Genomic DNA, 20,768 nt, shown 5'->3' with positions numbered 1-20,768 from the left:
TCCAGTCCAGATTTGTTCCAGTCCAACACTGAACAAGGAGTAAGATCAAAATTCTAAATGATAAAAAAGGGCATTGTTTTGCATGGGAAAACACTTAATCGTCGATGACATACGGTGAAAAGTCAGAGTTAAAACCAGCTGCCCCAAGTAGTTTCATGTTAATCCTCATATTAAATTAGAGGTAATACCCAAATATTTGTCATTATTGCAGCATCCATTGTTTAAAATATGTAGTGTAAAGTTCATGTGTTCATAGTTTGTTCACCTTAAATAAAGCAGGGATGGAAAACAACAGGTGCAGTATGGCAGCTGGAGAAGCCCTTAGTCTTTTACAAGATACAGTACAATGACATCTCACTGCCAGCAACAGGGCAGCTGAAGTGTTTTACTGTCTCGGCTAGTGAGGTCAAACACACCTCTCTTCTCCCAACACTGATGACATTGACTTTCATTCAGCCTCCCCTTGCTCCTCTCTTCTTCTTTCATTGCCTTCATTCTCCACCACCTCCCTTCTGTCTCCCCCATCTCTTCACGATCTCCCCACGTCTGCCTCCCCTCTAATTCACAGCGTTTAAAGCAGCCGGGGCTTTTAAGGGAAGTTAATTGCACTCAAATTATGTTCGACCGCAAAAGGAGCGAGGGAGCGATGGAGAAGAGTCAGAGAGATAGAGGGGAAGGAGGGAGGGATGGATGTCAGAGTGAGAAGATAATTGTGCCAGAGAAGGACGCTGTGATTAGGGTCACTTTCTCTAACTCACACTGTCAAATGGCCAAAACGTCACATTTGGATGGTGGTAAACAACTTGGCATGTGATCAGGGTGAGACTACAGAGCCAAACTTAAGAGACAAAGAAGAATGAGAAGACAGAAAGTGGAGGTTGAGAGGGACAGAAAGAATGGTTCAGTATGCGTTATCTGTTTGGTTTCCATGGTAACATCCTAACCTGGTTTAAAAGGTTGACACTGTGGGGGTGGAAAGGAATATGGCGAGTGTGTGTACATGTAAGTAAGGGATGAGTGTGTTGATGTGTATGTGGTGCCATCATTCGTGGACTTAACTCGCACTAAATTATGTATCAGACAGAGGTATAATGGAAATCCTTCAAATTTTTCATTCAGTCATTCAAATCTTTTCTTCCTGCGAGGCGCCAGGGAAGACCCCAAGAATTGACCTGTGAGTTAGACTATAATTAACGTGTCCGATCACACCCTGTCCCATTCTGTCTCTTATTCCCACAATGAAATTAAACTTCACAGCAGAGTCCTGGGGAGCTAATGAAAAAGAAGTGTGACAGAATGGGATGATGAAAGACTTCAGTTGCTCTCACGGGTCTGCATCCAGGTCTACACAGATACGTTTGTAATACATGCAGGCACACAGAATTAAAATAGTTTCTCAAATCAAGAATTTTAAAGAACAATTGCAATTTAAGCCTCATTTTCTTGGTTTTGTCCAGTATTTGTATGGTAACAACTACTGTAATTAGATCTGGAAGCATGACAGTAATACAAGGACAATGCCAGACAATATGAGGAATGAGTCATCAGAGTCAGACGGGTTTTAAATAAGACAGTGTTTTAGCCGTAATACTTTGGCTTTATCTGAAACAAACACTAATTCCTCAGCAACGGAAGAGTTTGGTTGCCAAAATAAGAAACCAGTGAGAACTCAATGCACTGCAACTTAAGGACACAATTATATAAATCTATATACTACCACACAAAATACAAGCAAACTATAAGCATGTTAGCTTAAAAACATATATGCTGAAAATACACACAGCACACACTGACAACACTGATGACAATTGCACTGCGGAAAAACATCCATCCATCCATCCATCCATCCATCCATCCAAGCTGCCTGAGTGTGATGCCCATCGGGCATTCAGGGATTATTACTTCATAGTGAACAGCGGTGAGAGAATCAGTAGCACTTCACAAAGGGAGCAGAGAAAGCATGAAGTAACTACACTTCAGAAAAAGTCCTGCAACCCACCACTCATGATATTTACAAGCGACTTCTCAGCCCAAGAGGTGGATTTGACAACTTTTTTTAAGGTTGTGCTGCTTCATCGCTGTTGACAGGAAGAAGCACACAGCTGCTGAAAAAAATGCCAGCTGCAGGACAAACGCATCAAAGAGTAACATTTAAGTACTTAAATAATTTTATTTATAGAGTAATTCATTATTAGTCATGCATATTAGTTACTGGCAAAACTAACTTGATTACAGTAACACATTGCTGCTCAACACTGCTGACAACATAATCACTCTCTCACTTTCTTAAAAAATAGTTCATACTAGGCCTACTACTATTTTTTCTGTTAAGGTTGGTCTGTTTGTTTAAATTATAAACTGGATATAATCCCATTTTGCATCAACAGTGCTGGTGGTTTTTCCACTGGTCCCAGCATGGAATCCTGACACACTGCATTTTTATCTGTGTTGTCAAAAATCTACTTCAGAGAGTCAAAAGTAGATACTTAGTTTAAAATAAACCAGAAAGTATTTCTGCATTCACATGTTGTTGGAAGAGAAAAGTGTAAGTTGTAGGGTGCAGGGTGTTGCGTGTACACAGAGGAGTTTAGCTTTTTACTGTTGATTTCACAAGAGAAACAATTTACTGTCATGTCCCTGGTCTCTTTTGACATTATTGTTCTGTTGTTGTTATTTCCCCAGCAAGACAATAATCTCAATTCTGATCAGGAAACAAGTCAAAACTGTGAACATGAAAAATAATATATTTATAATTTATAATTTATATAATTTATAATTAGAGCTCATGTTATAGAAGTGATAATATTTACCAAAATCACTCATGCACATACACACACATGCAGAAGTAGGGGTTCACAGCACCACTACAGAAGGACCTTTGTTCTCTGGGTGAGATACCAACACATTCTTTTTTCACGTGTGCAAGCAACACACATGCACGGACACACACACACACACACACACACACACACACACACACACACACACACACACACACCAGGTCCAGTGTTTTGGTTTCCTGGCCCGCCTTATTGTGCCATGGCAGTTCTTAATAAATGGTCCTCTGTGTATTTGTGTCTGCCTGTGTGTGTGTGTGTGTGTGTGTGTGTGAATGAATGGGTGTGACTCATCTGTCAGCCCTGCTGGCCTCATGTCACATCCAGCGTTTCCTTCTCCCTGCTGACACTACTCAGCACAACTGATCACTCACCATCACCTTCACCCCACTGGGGATCTGTGACATGACACTCAGTGCACAAACACACACACACACACACACTGCAAGTATTTAGATACTTTCTAACTTACATCAAGGTGTGTGTGTGTGATAGGTCTTTTTGATTCATTCATGTGTGGTCATGATGGTGGTTGCGTCCTCCAGTCTTCTGAGCTCTGCAGCTCCATCTCTACCCCAGAGGGGAGCCTGACAGGCAGGCAAAGAGCCCGATGGACTCCCCATCCCCCATCCAGGCAGCTACTGACTAGGCTGAAGGGTCCCAGCTCCAGACCCCCTTTCACTGCCCTGAATGGACTGGCCTTATTTATATTCACACTCTGTCACACGGGGGGACCCCAATCTCACAATGCCACTGTGGCTTTGTCCGGCAACTCTGTGTTTACGTGTGTGTGTCTGTGTGAGAGAGTGTTTGTGTGTGTGTGTGTGTGTGTGGGTCTGTTTGGAGGGTAGTAGTTTAATCGGAAGACATGTTGCTGATGTGTAGTCTGTACATGAGAATGTCACCACTGTGTGTTCCTGTAGTGTGTCTCTAGTTCTAACGGAATGCCTCCCTCTTTCTTACACCAGACCCACATCACAAGCCGGCAGCTGGGCAATATATAGGTGTGTGTGTGTGTGTGTGTGTGTGTGTGTGTGTGTGTGTGTGTGTGTGTGTGTGTGTGTGTGTGTGTGTGTGTTCCTCCCTCTGTGTTCAGTTGTAACCCAGAGCAGCACTTTCATTTTCCTGTCATAACGTGTATTGATTTTCCTCAGCCTTGCAGCCACACACACACACACACACACACACACACACACACACACACACACACACACACACACACACACACACACACACACACACACATCCAATGATCCTTAAAATCATGCACACGGACTCACACACATGCACACATTCATATGCTCTTGTGTACACACATTTTCACACATACACATAGTTTGTCTCTGCCAGATAGAGAATGTGCTTAGAAGCAGCCCTGTTGGGGTGAGATTAGTTCTCACATATGGTACCCACTTTTGTAATCACATGCTCGCAGGTGCACGCACACACACGCTGTCACATACTCTTTCTGACATAAAACAGTAAAGATGCTTGATTGCTAAATTAATCTTCCACGTCACTGCTCTCCCCCTGTGCCCACATTTGCTTTGGAGAAAGTGATCACTCTCGCCATCCTTAGTGTTTTTCTCATTTTCTCCACCCTCTCGCTCCTCTCGCACCTATCCTCCCCCTCCCCCACCTCCTCCACCTAACCACCTCCAACTCTATTTGTATTGTAATTGCCTTGGTAAACAGCACCACTTTGGCACTGAAGCAGCTCTGATAGCTTGTGTTTGGGATGCATTAAGAGTAGTGATGCAGACACTGTGTGTGTGTGTGTGTGTGTGTGTGTGTGTGTTTGTTTGCGTGTCTGGCGGAGATTGAGTGGTGTGTGTCACATAACTCCTTAGGCACGGTTTTCTTTCTTTTTTTTTTAAAAAACACGGTCGATTTCTCTTTTTATCAGACATAATTGCTTCAAAGACATAAAAGAGATGCAACCTTATTATAAACCTTCAGTAATTTGCACATAATTTTGTGTGATTATCAGTCTAATCTTTACTTAGCCAACTTTAAAGAGCCAAGTTCATAAATGACTTTAGTTCAGATTCACTGCTTTGCTTGGAACTTTTTTGTCCTGCTGACATTTTTCTTATACTTGAAAAAATACTTTACAACACTTTTAAATGCATATATATAATATATATATACAATACACATATATACAATACATGCACTTGTCACATTCACCCCTTTACACACATTCATATACACTTGTACCCCAATAGGCACATCGGGGGGCAACTTGGGGTTCAATGTCTTGCCCAAAGACACTTTGGCACATAGTCAGAGGAAGCCTAGAATCGATTTCCCAGTTGAAAGATGACTGCTCTTCCTGAGCTACAGCCACCTCAATGGTATATTGGATTGTATATATAAGAGCTAAGAGTGGAACCAACACAGAAACTTGTTAAAGGAATCATATTATGAAATACAACTAAAGAATAGCAGAGAAATTATATAATGACATCACAGAGTAAGAGGAAGTTTGGCCTCTCTGACTAATGTATCCTGTATTTGGAATTATGTCATACTGAAACACTGGGATACAAGCAGCAGGCTGTTGTTTCTGCCATCTAGTTTAAACAACTTTTTATACTGTTTATACTGAGTTCTTCATCAGTCTGAGTGGCTCTGACACATTATAAGAGAAGAAAGAAGAAAAGTATGTTTTTTTTTTTCATTATTTTTAATTGAAATATTTGACCATTTGAACTTTCATTAATCACACCATAGAATATGTAGGACAAAATCCCTTTTTTGTTTAGCTGTCAACATTTGCAGTGTAAACTGTGACTACAAGTGTACACGGTTTCTGGAAGAAATTAACAACCAACGTGAAAAAAAAATCCCAGTTTAATCTCTGGGAATGTTTTTAATGCTTTTAACATACAACTAACTGGAAATTAAAACAAAAGAGAAGCTACACCATGACTACATCTATATTGAAGTTTAAACTTTTTTAAATTGATTGTAATGGGACTTATAGGTATGAAATGGAAGTGCACAACTAAAGTGGACCTAAATACAAAAAAATGGGACATATAGTTTTACATTCTTCCTCTGATCTGGACTGAAATGTGCCTTAAACTCTTCACACAGTCATTTATCAGATTTAGATTTTTTTTTAAACTTATCTTTTATATTTGTACTACACAGTATACACTATTTGGACAGCTTCTGTGTAAAATGAGTCCCCAAATACCACATACAACTTTGACGTACTTGTAAATTGCAAAAGGATCAAGCTCCATCAGGTCAAGTAGCTTACATGACAATCCCAAACTTAAAACTGCACAAAGTGTAAGGCAACTTAAAGATTTGGTGTTTAGGTAGTTGTTTTTTTTTTTCTAAATGTTTATTTTCCTCTTTTCATCCCATAATATTTTACTTAAAAGTCTCCTCATTCTTATTATGGCAGAACCTGACTATTACTGTCAAATATGGAAGTTTGCCCCCATTATTGACTTGTTCCTCAGCAGACATTTTGACATGCCGCAGCTGGGAAAACAGGTGTGTATAATAAAAGTGATAATGGATGAATTCCATTTAGCTGCTTCAGACACAGAATATGCTGCTTTGCTATCTCACTGCCATGGCTCACTGGGACTCCATTATTATTTGTTATCATTATGATTAAAACCTGCTCCTTTTCTATTACTGGTAAGGCAAAATGTGTACAAGGAAAGGCAGACTACTGCTGATAAACCAAACAAATAAAAAATAAAAAAAGAAAATCTGTATTGTCAGTCAGCGTTTGATTCACATTTGTCTTCCTTCTGTCTGCAGTTAGACGATCATCTCATTCTCTGGCCACTGACATGTTTGAGCAGCACTTGGGGGCACATCTCTTGCAGGTAACAACCAGTTATTGTGATGTACATTATACCAGATGTCATGAAAAGAAAAAAAAACCACTTTGTTTTTTCTGTGTATTGGTAAAGTTAAAAAAAAAAAAAGTGTATGCATGGTTTATTTTAACATCAGTGCTTCAGTATCATCCTCTGTGTCAGACCTGCATTTCTACACAAACTCCAAAACAGACTCGCACGCAGAGGTGCACACATCGGATAAAGCTCAGATGCTGTTGTTGGCTGCCATTGAGAGCCTCCCTTTTGCACTGACAGATGAATGGAGCCTGAGGGGTGTTCTTGGGCAGGAGAGCGGCAGAAGTGATGAAGTGCAGAATGTACAGCCAAAGATTCAGAGGAAGGCCAATGAAAGTAGCAGTGCAGATAGTGCTTTAGATTAGTACGCGCTTAAAGGAAGAGAGGAATTTTATATAAGCAGAGGGAACTGGTAAGAACAGGTGGAAAGCTGTAGAAGTTGAGAATTTAGAAGCGAGAAGGCTGTGGTAAAACAAAGAGACATCGCATGTGTCTGCTCTCCTCTGGCATTTTAAAGAGGAAGGGGAGGCTTAGGGAATGGCGCTGATAGAAATCAAATTAACGCTCCAGAAAAACTGTATGATTCTCCCCTCCCAGCTACCCTCCTGCCGTAATAGCCTGATAATTGCACTTTAGTTCTCCGACATTCAGGCGGCTGGTTTCTCCTCGCCGCGACACATGACGCCCCACACCCCGGCCACTCATTTGCATACTGGATGTGTCAGTTGCATAAATTACCGCCGCCACTTTAAGCACTGGGCCGCCAAAATAGCAATCATTTTTCTGAAGCGAAGTGGCCCGATCTGCGTGCATGTGTGTGAGGCTGATGCCGCGTCGGCTCACTTCTGGATGCCTGTTATGACGATTAATATTATTCTCTGAAGCAGTCCTCCTCTAATGGGCCGGCTGTATACCTTTCACTTCTCATTAGAATCAGTGCAACCTGTAATGATTCTGTTCTATCTGTCTGTACCAGGAGGTGGCTTTGACTCCACGTTTATTACAACTGATTGAAACAGGCCTGCTCTATAAGCTCAGTTTCACATGTCTCTTTGCTCAATTTGTTTATGCATGCTTGTGCGTGTTTGTGGACATGTGCACATGCATCCCTCTGTGTTTGATAATGCAGGTCCTGTTCACAGCTGTTGTGTGCGGCTGGACAGGATTGTCTGTTCATGTCTGTCCACATTTATGCATGTGTATGTGTGGAGGTGCACTTGTGAAGTGAGAGAAAGGGCCGAAGGGTGACGCGTTGTTTGTTCTCTAGCTCATTGTAATTTGTTCGATACGCACTAATTGCTCTAATTTGTCTGTCTTGTTTCTGTTTACCTTTTTTGCCTGTGTGTGTTAATGTGTGTGTTTGTTTGGTGTGTGTGTGTGTGTGTGTGTGTCTGCAGTCCCTAGATGGCTTTGTGTTTGTGGTCAGTCAGGAGGGACGTTTCCTCTACATCTCAGAGACAGTTTCTATTTACCTGGGGCTCTCGCAGGTAAGATTACCTCATCTTGCTCTCTCATTCACTCGCTCACTCACTCACTCACTCACTCACTCACTCACTCACTCACTCACTCACGTGGTAATAATCCTTTGTATACAAGTGCATTGGAACATGTGCACCTGTCTTCTATTCACACTTTCATAATCACTCCCAGGAGTGTGCGTGTTTATGTGTGTGAGTGTGAATATCTATGACCGCACTCCTTGTGTTCATCTCTGGAGTGCAACTCTCGCAGGGGCAATGCTTCTTTCCTCCCCTACTGCTTTCTACCTCCCTCCCTCCCTCCCTCCGTCCTTCCCTCCCTCCGTCCTTCCCTGCCGCTCCAGGTGCTCACCTCTGTTGATTGCCTGTGGCCTCTTGTACTGTGAATGTTAAGTCCTGCCATTTTGCCCAGATGCATAAATAATAACAGTAATTACTGGCCCAGCAATCAAAGTGTCGCCCCAGCGCACTGGGCCTGTCTAGGGGAACAAATCGATAGGCATCTTAAAAGCCACATTGATTGTAGGGAGGGGGAAAAATACCAAGGGGGATGGGAAGATAGATAGAGACAGCCAGTGAGAGAAAGAGAGGGGAAGGAAAGGAGGAGAGGTGTGATAAGAAGGAGATGAAGAGGGATGGTACAGCACGAGAGAGAGAGAGAGAGAAATAATTAGTGCTACAGTTAAAGAAGTGATTGTGTGTGGTTTTACCTGGCCAGATTAAAGGATAAATGTGCTTTTTTCTTCGTCGTACAACAGACTGTCAGAGTACAGTCTTCACACACTGTGTAGGACAAAAAAAGTTATTGGTGCTTGTTAATTATCCCATTGATTATTAATCAAGCTCATCGCTGCAAGAGAACAATTTAAGAAATTCAGGAAAAATCCATAATATGTAAAACAAAGTTTAGTTGAATATAGATAGATCAAATGGTTGCTTTCTGGCATTGTATGTGTTTTGTATCACATTACGTTGATTTAAGAATGATGATGGTAATAAGCCATGGCAGAGGATTCATTCTGGGAAGATGTAGTTTGTTTACAGAAATACATAAATACATGCACTCTGCAGAATCCCTTCAGATAAATTTCAGAAAACGTTTTTGCCCCAAATATGTGGATTTTAGAGGAATATGTATGGCACAGATAAGCTGTAATTCCTCTCGCCCACTTTTACAAGCGCTCTCATCCCTGTTGAGAACAGAACAACTTATCGAGGTAGATATCTAAAGGGTGATATTTACTTAGATATAGGCTATAAAGATTATCAGCATGTTCTTTAGTGAAAAAGTCACACTGCAGATAACAAAACCCAACTCTGCTAATTGAAATACCCCACATCTGGAATGCCATGTTTTCCGCAATAACCATTAAGCAATAACAGACATTTAAAACAATACTTCCTTTAAAACTTGAGTCAGTCATTTAAAGTATGACACTTGTTTTTGTCAATACTGAGTCTTGGTTGTATGTTTTGCACAGATGAATGAATGTCTATGTGGCAGGGAGATGCAGTTACAGACCCTTGCTGCACTTTCATACACATTAAGTTGTAGACATGGTATTTTTGGTTAAAATTCTGCTGCTTTATCATCAAGACAAATAAAAAAATCAATCTGAACTATCTATCTAAATTAACTCACGGCTTGATATTTTGGATGAGAGATTTTACAGTGGAATTCATGCTCTGATAAAAGAGGATGAAGACAGGTGCTGGTACTCACAATATACCATATGTAAGCTTTGTTATCACCATAAGAAAAATCTGTCATTTTGTGTAGGAAAATATTTCTAATCATTTTGGGTGCTTGCAGGTGTTTTAAAAACACATCAGGCTACATTGATACATCCATTCATACATCCATTGATACAAATCATTCGCAAGATGCTCTTTAGAAAGAACGAGTGACATTTTTAACAAATGTTCAAAACATTTTTATTTTAATTTGATAATAAAACTATACTGTACTACCACTTTTTTTTTTTTTTTAACTTTATTGAAATTCTAAAAATAGCTTGTCTAAGACTCTAAAGAGCAGTAGAGTCTACATTATATTTTGCTTTAATGTATACAAATAAAAATGTCCTTTACATTATTTTACCATTTTAAAACTCAACGTCACACTGTGTCGTTTTTGTTCAAAGAAAATATTGTTTTTTATTGACATGTTTGATTGAGCTCAGGACTAACAAAACATTTTGATATTTTAGATTCTTTTTGTAATTTCATATGGATGAAAGTGATTGCATTAAATCTACATGTGAAATCTTATATTGAAGGTTGACCTCTGAATCGTATTGAATCAAAACAGTTTCATGGCAGAAGTTGTGGCATCAGAAAACATAATATTTTTTAAAATTTTGTATTGTGATCAAACATGTGACACCTAGTTGTCTGTCAATGGTGTTTTATTCCCTCTACCTCTGTCGTAATACTGATCCAGCTTTCCATGATTACCTTTGAAACAAGTGTCGAATGTCAACCAACAAGCTAAAATATGGGAACAGTTGGTGCACAAATAAAATTAATTAGCCAGTGTTTTAGTTTGATTTGCCTTTTTTATTACCTGAATAACACCGCTGGGTTTGAGGTCACTGCAATTCATCAACTACATTAGTCGTTTGTATAATAAACCTCTATCACATTGACCAGCATTACATCATTATTGCTTTTCATTTACACCCAGCAGTGATGTCCTGAAGTCCACTCATACATCACCGCAGCCAGGTGAAACGTTAAACCAACAGAGAGCTTCTAAAATAATATTGTTGAATTTGAAACTGCTAAGAAAAACAAGCTGAGTGTTAACTGATTTGCAGTTGTGATATCTCTTTAGTCCTGGACAACAATAAAGTAACACACTGGCCAAAGCCAATGCGTGATCAACTCCTCATACCAGTGATTTAGAGCGAGGTCTTTTTAAAAAGGGATTCTTTAAACAGAGTTAATGTGTTTTGAGTGTTTTGGATCTGGTTTGGAACTTTTGGTATATTTTTCTACAAAGACACAAATAATAGACATCTTCATGTGCGCTTTTGCACATTTAATTTGCGTAAAGTTAACGAGCCCACAGTAAAACTTGTGGCAGCTAGAAGACAGAAGAAGAAAGGGAGATAAAGAGACTAAAAGAGAGAACCAGACAGACAATTAAAAGACAGCAAGAAAATAAAGCAAGGGAATAGGGTAGAGAAAGAGCGACAGTGTGAAACAGTGGGTGTGTAAATAGAGCTTAAATGTGCAGTAGGAATGAAATTCACCTTGGGATTGCCTAGGTAAACAAGGCAGCCGAGGCTTTGGTGGAGATGCTAATAAAACAGAGCTGTTCTTATCAGCTGAGCAGATGGCCTAACCCATCACATCTACTCAAACAGGGCCTAAGCCATCAGCATTCTAATGAAATTATTTATGATCGAAGATTACATTCAAAACCTTGAACACACAACTCTGCATTTACCTTCCTGAAAAGATGGGACCAGGCGGGGACAGAGGAGGTTTATGATCAGTGAGACAGCCAGACAAGGTAGACTGAATGAATTGGGGATTATATGAGAGGGAGTATAGAGTGTGTTTATGGGCAGAAAAAACTAGAAAGAAAAACCTACACAATGATAGAAAGGTGGGAGGAAGAGGACAAAAACACTTTGGTATGCTTTGTTTGGCAAGTGGAGGCGGTCACAGGGGAGAGGGGAAGGACAGACAAACAAACTATGCTATGAGTGAAAAAAAGTATAACTGGTGGTTTGTTTTAGAGGGCATGTCGCCCCTGTGGACCGCCCCTGTTCTGTGTCTACTGTCGCCCCATCTGACCTCTCTGCCCTGGCTTACACCCTGGGCGGCTCCCCTGACAGTGGGGTTGCTTAGCCGGCTTAGCCCAGGTCAGGCACCTTGACCGACTCCCCTGGCGGCTACAGGTATTCCCCCCCCCCCCCCCCCCCCCCCCCCCCCCATGGAACCATGGTAATCAACCTCCACAGCGTAGATGAATGGGGAAGAAGAGAAGGAAAAGAAGAATGGATGGAAGAGCTGCATGGAGAGACAAAGAATGGAGAGGAATGAGCCAGAGAGGATGTGAGAAGGATGGAGAAGTAAGACCAGTGGCCAGGAGGATGGGGAAAACAGCACAAACAGGGTAAAGAAAAGGGAGGAAGGATGGGAGATCGAGGGAGGAGGGAATTGATCTACGAATGGTTAGTATGCAGCCCCCGGTCCCCCTTCCCCCTATCCCTCCTCCCCTCTCCCCCCTTCTCTCCTCTCCCATCAGTCAGTGAGGGCTGAGAGTATGTTGTGGACCACTGCCCGGATGCCTCATACATATTAAAGCCCCCTGCTATTATTTATATCATGTCTCTCCTTCCCCTGCTTGCTGCCCCTCATCCCCTCCACACCACCATACATACATGCACGTGCATCTCCCCACACACACACACACACACACACACACTGATGCACTGACAGACAACTACTCGCAAACAATGACACACGATGACACACGGAGACATAAAAACAGACAGTCTAGTCACATACGCAGAGAAACAGAGGCGCTGCGTGTGCTTGCATACACACAGTCACACACACAGAAATTTGAATGATCTCAGTCTCTCCTCACGTCTCCCTTTGCGCCACATTCTATACCTGTTTTTATGTCTGAGCCTGACTCATCCTCTCAATCGCTCTGTCTTTTTCTCATCTTCTCATTTCTATCTGATCTTTTTTTTTCAATCCCTCCCTCCTGCCTGTGATGGAGTGATATTATTCGGATGGGTCTTAAGCCGTGTAAAGCCCATAAGGACCCGTTTGTCTCACTGCCTCGTTTTCCAGTACCACAGGGCCGGGAGATTGTGTCCCTTTCATGTGGGCAGTCCAGTGCTCAGAGCAGAGGTGAAGTTAGGATTTATATGAAAATGAAAGTTCAATCGCTATTCATGAAACAGATTTAACCAGCAGGACACAGACGGACAGATCTTCACTTTATGTTTAATTGAAAAAAAGTTCAAAGTGAGGTTTATCCAAAGTTTAAGAGACTAAACACCATCATTTTATTTGTCAAAAGAAAACTCCAGCCTCTTAACATTGATTTTTAAAAGATTAATGGAAAAAAAGATTAATTAATGAATCTGTTCTGATGTCAGAATCAGAAGAGATTCAGTGGAGAAGTAATTACACTGCTCATGTTACATCTGCATGGTGACACAAAGAGGGGTTAGAAAGACAAAAAGGAAGCTTACCATGTGTCTCATTGGATCATTTTTTTAGGCTTTTTATGTGTATTAACCAAAAACTGAAAGTCAGCCTCCACATTTATCACACTGCATTATTGCAAGCACAAGTTGGGGATTTTCCCACCAACAAGCGGACGTAAAAGGAGAGCAGCGGAGATCCAAACACTATATTGATTATTGTCTTATTATTATTATTATTATCATTTTGGTTATAGTGTCCTTGAGGTATGGCAGTATTAGGGATAGCATGTTTAGTGCACTGTTGTTTTGGCCTCATAGCAAAAAATGCAATAAGGCCAAAACAAAACCGATGTTGTTTTTTTCATTGTTATGAATTGTGCGTTCTTGTGACAAATAGCAAAATTCTTAAAATAACGTATCAATTGTGCTTGCATCATTTTTCTGTCCTTTGCAGAAGAAACAGGACTCAGCATCTAAGTTTTCTAGAAAAATATCATTTCAGATATTTAGAGAATACTGCGAGATTAACTATTTTCAAGCTGAGATAGTTTTTTGTGTTAATATTGAACTAAGGGGTTTATTTAGAGAGGAGATAGCAAGTAAAGGAAAGAGTGCAGAGTAAAAACAGCCCTTGCTTTTCAGTGTTTTCTATAAACTTCACTGTCCACGCCAAAAAAAAAAAAGAAATAAAAATTTCCATTCATTTCAGATCATTAGCAATGATAAATGCCTTTTATTTAATTCATGACCTTTTAAAAATAATTTGCTAATTTACTTTTCAACTGCTATATTTAGTTGTTAATGTCAATCTGTACTAGTTATGCCCATTTGAGGAGAGATTTGGTACCACTGGATCCACAGAACCACTCATGCATGTAGCACACAAATTCAATAAGCACAGCATGGCAGTCTCATGTGTTGCACATATCATAAAGGATACTCACCAGTACAGGAGACAAACTTGGTTGTGAGACACACAAGTTTTAAACCACTTTCACCCCTAAAACCACTGGGTCAGCACAAGACTAGGTTTAAAGTCTTCCTCTTGACAGTCAGTTATCTAATGCTGTCCTAAAACCCCTCAGAGGTCCAAATTGAGGCTGCTGTATTCTAAATGTGAAGCAGTAGGGAATACATGACCATTTGACTAAATATTGTTATTTTCATGTGCTGTCCCATAAAAACAGTTTGCTGTGAGACTGGGATGTTCATTCAGAGCTTTTGTAAAAAAAAAATAAAAAAATTTAAAAAAAAATTAAAAAAAAAAGAATCTGGGGAGTTGGTTGCTGGATAAATGTGCAAAAAGGTGATGCACTTAACAAACATTGTTACTATAATTCATCCAGAAAATATTTGCAACGGATCCGTGCATCTATGACAATGACTTTTAGGCCAATTCAAGTTTATATTTAATCTGCATGAGAAAGCCGAGCTGTTTTTTGAAGAATCGTACGTAGTTCCATTTTTACTCTGAGGTCAGACTCTGTTATGTCCAGTTTATTTAGAAAGGAAAATGTCAGCTTTGTAACAAAAAGAAGAGTCACTCCTGTGCTGGTCAAGTAACTGCAAAGTAAAAAAAAAAGAAATCTTTGCATCATTTCTCTAATAGTGACAAATAAATGTGTGACTATTGGTAAATGTACTTACACATTCATACACAGAAGTAAAGTTGCATCATTGTAATTTTCCTGCTTTATACAGTATGTAATCCTGCACAGTCAGTCTTTGGGGTCAGAAATCCCAGAAATCCTCTGCTGACCTTCTTGAACTTGTGCAGATAAAAATATGCATGTGCTTGTTGCACTATATCCGTCCAGCTTCCAAATATGAACTTTGCACATGCATAACAAAAAAAAAAAAAGATGCTTTTAACAAACAACAATCAATAAATTCTGTCTTGTGATGGTCTCATAAACTTCCATGAGAATCTGCTGGTTTCTCACAGGTGGCACAATTCTGAAAAAGCAAAGCATCAATAAATTAACCCTGGGAATAAAAAGAAAAGAAAAAAACATCATCCCTTTTTTTATCATCCTCCCTCACTCTGAGGGGTTTCCTTCATGGTTCCTCCTTACATCGGTCGCTTTCGTTCCTTCACTCCCACCTCCCCTGTTCACTTTCTTCCTCTCCCTGGCTGTGATGTCCTTGAGGGCCTGCTGAAGCTCCCATAAAGCCTGCAGTAAATGGCTCTAATCCGGTAATAAATGGCTGTGTCCTACAGACAAGGGTGTGAGGCTGCTGCAGCCATGGTTTTATCAGATAGAATGGTATTGCTGCACACACACACACACACACACACACACACACACTCACAGGAAAACATTCACAGTTGTAATAGAAGCTGCATTGGTGTGGGTAAGCATGTATGCTCCCCCTCCCTCTTTCTCTCTCTCTCTCTCTCTCTCTCTCTGTTTCTTTCTCTCACACATATGTGCACGCACACACACACACTCCCATTTATACAGCTTCAGATGGAATCACACCTTCTCAGATTGTGCTGCTTTATGGATGCCATGCAAGAGCAGTGCCATTATTACCTTTAAATGATTAGAGATGCGACTATGATGCATTATGGTGATAGGATCATATAGAGTTGTTGCGCTGCTCTTTATGTCTGCTGGGAAAGACTGTAACTGAATGAATGAGGAGGAAGGGACACAGAGAGTAAGAAGAATAGTAATGTGACCTTTGGAGATAGTTGGAGTTCACCTGTTTTTAATCAGCAAATACAATTGATTTTTATCTCCCCTGGTTTTATTTGTATACTACTGTAGTGACATGGTCCTCTGAGATTGAACTGTGTGTGTGCGTGTGTGTGTGTGTGTGTGTGTGTTAGTTTGGGGTGGGGGATGTCTCACAACCACCACATTCCTTGCTGAGTTGTAACCCATAGCGGTGCTTTCATTTTCCTGTCATAATGTATATTGATTTTTCCTGTGTGTACTGTCCTCGTTCACATGCAGTTATTTGTGCTCAAAGCATCTGGTTTTGATGGGTCTATATGCTCCTCTTCAGGTGGAGCTGACTGGCAGCAGCGTATTCGACTACATTCACCCAGCGGACCACGTCGAGATGGCAGAGCGGCTGGGAATCAGACCACATCTGCGAGCCGAGGCCGGCTGCCTCACTGCCCCCGAGAGTGCTTCCAGCTCTGCATCCACCTCATCCCTAGCCGGTACCCCTGAACCTGGTACTTTTTCCCTGTAATAAAAGCCGTTTTTATGTTCATTAATCCAATGAACATAAAGTGAATAATCTAATATCTGACAAGTGAAATTGAACAGATGATTTTGTTTTCCACAGCAGCTCCTTCGAGCCCTCACTCTCCTGCTGACGAGCCTCCAGATCGTGGGTTTTTCATCCGTATGAAGTCTACGCTCACCAAAAGAGGCCTGCATGTCAAGTCTTCTGGCTACAAGGTATCCAAGGAAACAATGTCCAGCAATTAGAAAATTTAGTTGACAAATTTCCCTGCACACCTTCATCCTCCTGCTTGTTGTTTGGATGATAAAATAGCAAGGAGCACATTGTCATTTTCGGTTGTGCTGCCGGTGTTTCATAGCACTGTCGCTTTGGTCGTTTGCTGTATGTTTTATGGTTGTGACCTTATTTCACACCGAACCGCCTCACATAACACAGTTTACTGCACTCATTGCTGTAATACCAGAGCTGCTGGGGTTTTTTTTTTTTTTACACTCTTATTCTTTTTTTTTCTTTACCATTCATGAGCATGTTCATTGTTAAATGTGAGATTTAGTTATTTTCTTCACCGGTTCTTTACTGCGGGTTGGTGAATTAAAACTGCATGTTTTAATTAGTTGTCTTCCTACAAACTGGATTTGTTTGTAATTAAATTACTCTGCTTTTCAGGTAATCCACGTAACAGGACGAATCCGCTTCCGCCCCGCACTTGTTCCAGGCTCCACACGTTCTGTTCGTCGCCCCATGGGTCTGGTTGCACTGGCCCACACCCTCCCACCCTCCACACTTAATGAAGTGCGCATGGAGAGTCACATGTTTGTCTTCCGAGTGAACATGGATCTGCAGGTTACATACTGTGAGAACAGGTGAGTTTTATTTTTCTTTTTTGCTCTTTTGAGCCCTTCCATATTCATGTTTCGTGTTGGGCAGCTGGCAGAGCATGCAGCCATTTGGCAGTTTTAAGAGACACATCTGCCTCTTTTTGGTTGACAAACTTTTTTTTTCCCTTCATTTTTCATTCGTGCATTACTACACAGGATTTCGGAGTACATGGATCTGACCCCAGCAGAGGTGGTGGGACATACCTGTTATCGTTTCACCCACGTTGAAGACCTTGAAAATCTCCGGCAGAGCCATGAAGATTGTGAGTCACAATCATATGTGTTAAAATGTAGTAAAATGTCATTCATCTCCATCCGCCTTACTTTTTCAAAGTACCTGAACTTATGAGGGGAACTTATTGGGGAGGGGTGGCTCAAAAAGCCTGTTGAAGTCCCACTTTGTCCTGTTGTGGTAGGCGCCCTCTGCTGCCACTGTCATGAACTGTCACACTGCATTTTCTTTCCCTTTTCTCCTCTTATACATCTTCTTTTTCCTCCCTGCATCTGTTTCTCCATTAGTATTGAGGAAAGGCCAGGTAGTGACAGGTTACTATCGCTGGCTGCAACGGAGAGGAGGCTACCTGTGGATCCAGTCCACTGCCACTGTCTCCATCAACCACAAAGCCCCCCATGAACGCAATGTCATCTGGGTTAACTATGTCCTGAGGTGAGCGCAGACACAGACTGTTGTCAACGAGGGCCAATACATTTTATACAGATACATTAGCGTCTGTGTACAGAAGTGCTTTGAGGGCATATATGATGAAATGGCGGGATTATTGGTGGAGAGTTTCCCCTGTTTCAAATGTGAGAATACTTGGGAGGATACTGGCATAAAAAGCAACATTAAATTCCTTTGGTCTATTAATTCTGAAAGCCTGAAAATAATAAATAATATATAGTTTTGTTAAACCTAACAGGCATTGTTATTATTTATTTATTTTTTTTACAAGATGTCTAGTTAGAGCAATTACCATGTTCAAGCTTTCAAACTAATATAAAGCATTTCAGACCTCTTTGCTGTGTGTTTAAATTTAAATTGCTCTTTAAATGATGCCTCATATTTTTGGTTTGGTTTCAAATCTATTTTCCATGTGAGCCTTTACAAAATATGCTTATATATGCACACGGTGCATAAAGAACATAGCAGAAAGCTCACCGACAGAGCTGTCTAATGAAAACACGAGGTGTAGGCTGAATTTCAGTGCTAATTAGACTGAAGCTATATAATTAGTACAAATGGATGTCAGAATTTTCGGTCTGAATGGTGTTTTAGTTAATTAGTGCTGTAATTACAAGAGCTCATTAACTTCTCCAACAGCCTCTACTTGTCTGAGCTTAACTCTGTATAGGTGGGTTGCTGAGTGGAGCGCGGCGTATGTGTGTGTCAAAGGGTGGGGTCTGCTCATGAGTCTGTTTGCATGTGTTAATGTGTGTGTTTTAGTGTTAAGGGCTATTTGAAGGGTTTGGTGTGTTTTTAGATGCGGGTTGTATGGTGTGAGGCAGTTTGGCTGTTAGAAGCTGTTATTAGGCTGATTATATGTTGTTTCCTTCTCTAAGTATTCACTCAAATCAACACAGCACTACTCATTTTTTTTTTGTGTGTAAGTGGCTTTAAGTGGTTGATCATTTTTGTATACATCTACATTTTCATTTTCCACTTTAATATCTATCTATCTATCCAGTCGAACAGAAATGCCCGACACTCCCCTGGATCTGCTCCAGTTACCGGAAAGCATAAGAGCGGAGCGGCTTCGAGTTAGCTCGTCTCCTACTGACAGTTCCTCGCAGACTCGAGGTACTCCACCTTTCACATAACTACCTTCCTGTAATGTATCTTGCAAACAACTGCGTGTACCTCCTTTTTTTTTTTTCCATTTTTTATGAACATCTTCCTTCCTCCTTAGGTCCACAGTCAGTGAAGAGCTCAGCTGGAAAGCCTGACCCTGACACTAAAGGCAGAGAGAAATTCACCACCTCTTCCATCCAGTCAGAGGACAGAAGAAAACGCCCACTTAGGTCCGACCCAGATGGTGCACCTCCCGAAAGCCGTCGCAGACTGGAGGAGCTTCAACACACAGAAGAAGCAGTTTCAGCCTCCTCAGACCTGGCGAGCGAAAGTGATGGAGAGGAGGAGGAAGAAGCAGAGTGGGACCAGGGCGGAGATACCGACAGACTGAAACAGGAAGACAGTGGGGGAGGAGGTAAACAGAGCAGAGGAGGAGACACCCCGACTAGAGGGGAGAGGGCAGGGAGGGTGCACAACGGCCGGGCAGTGATCCAGCAGCTGAAGAGTGTGGTGACCCCGTCTCCCTTGCCTGGCAGCCCCAGCATCAAGACTGAACATGAAGCCCTAACCACCGGGGGGCGCTGGGGATCACACTCACAAACGTCCACTGCTCACACACACACCTCTCAGCCCCAGCCGTCACATCCACACACACCTTCAAGTAGTCTGAACGGCGACAGCCCCGCAACCCCAATCCCTGACTCCTCTTCCAGCAGTGAAGCCCCACCGAAAGGCTTGTTCACTCCTCCTTCCCCCTCTTTGTCCCCCGCCATGTCCATACCCTCCCCACTGCCTCGTGAGGAGAGGGTTGTGTCGGGGGTGGTCAGTCGCAGCAGCGGTGGTAACAGCAATACAGGTAATGGCCCAGACTTTGAGTTACTCCAGAGACTGGCTGCAGGCGGTGCAGCAGGGAGGGTCCTCTTTCACCCCCTGGCCCTCGGTCCTCAGGGCCCTCAGAGCCTGTACGCCCCAAGCACTATACGCTACGCTCCGCCCGAGCTACCCCCCTCGCACCACCACAGCGCGGGACACAGTGATGGCCTGCAGCTTCGCTCAGACCACCACAAGGGAGCTCCTCCAGCTTTCTTCCCCCACCTACAGCGGCTGGCTGGCCTGCCACCCTTCAGTGGTTTCACCCCGTCTGACAGCCCTTTCTCCTCCGGCCTGCCTTTCTGTATGAATGGACTAAGGGGGGCTGCCGGGACGGAAGAAGACTGAGTCTAGCAGGAGTAGGTGAAAGGAGAAAATAGAAATGAAGGATGGTGTGAAGTGACAAGACAGACAGGGAGTTGTTGAAAAGGGCAGGAGAGACAGAAATGGCAGGACATTAAACCTCTACGGACGTTACTAATTGGACAATGAGCAGAATAACTGCAATGTAAAACATATGACAAGCTGCTGCCATAGGAATTTACTGTGGACAAGTGACAGTGACTCTCAGAGAAAACGGGACATGGAAACTTTTGACTGGCTGTCCCTCAAGACTTTTCGTCTCCACGACAATAATGAACTCTG

The 20,768-nt window shown here is 41.8% G+C and overlaps 1 protein-coding gene across 1 annotated transcript in view; it reads left to right on the top strand.

Moving 5' to 3' along the window:
• Positions 1-20,471, top strand: part of npas1 (neuronal PAS domain protein 1) — a gene marked incomplete at both ends in the record, with an annotated part of 29,978 nt that extends 9,507 nt beyond the window's left edge. The window contains 9 exons of the mRNA XM_079247016.1: positions 6,627-6,694; positions 8,122-8,211; positions 16,398-16,572; positions 16,686-16,801; positions 17,253-17,449; positions 17,621-17,727; positions 17,984-18,131; positions 19,150-19,262; positions 19,372-20,471. Coding sequence (XP_079103142.1) covers positions 6,627-6,694; positions 8,122-8,211; positions 16,398-16,572; positions 16,686-16,801; positions 17,253-17,449; positions 17,621-17,727; positions 17,984-18,131; positions 19,150-19,262; positions 19,372-20,471 — 2,114 coding nt within the window. The remainder of the gene's footprint in view (positions 1-6,626; positions 6,695-8,121; positions 8,212-16,397; positions 16,573-16,685; positions 16,802-17,252; positions 17,450-17,620; positions 17,728-17,983; positions 18,132-19,149; positions 19,263-19,371) is intronic.
• Between the last annotated feature and the right edge of the window lie 297 nt (positions 20,472-20,768).

Source organism: Telmatherina bonti (genome assembly GCF_933228915.1).
Source record: "Telmatherina bonti genome assembly, chromosome: 9".
NCBI lineage: Eukaryota > Metazoa > Chordata > Actinopteri > Atheriniformes > Telmatherinidae > Telmatherina > Telmatherina bonti.
The sequence above is the reverse complement of the archived record's forward strand: the minus strand, read 5'-3'. Positions and strand labels throughout refer to the sequence as shown.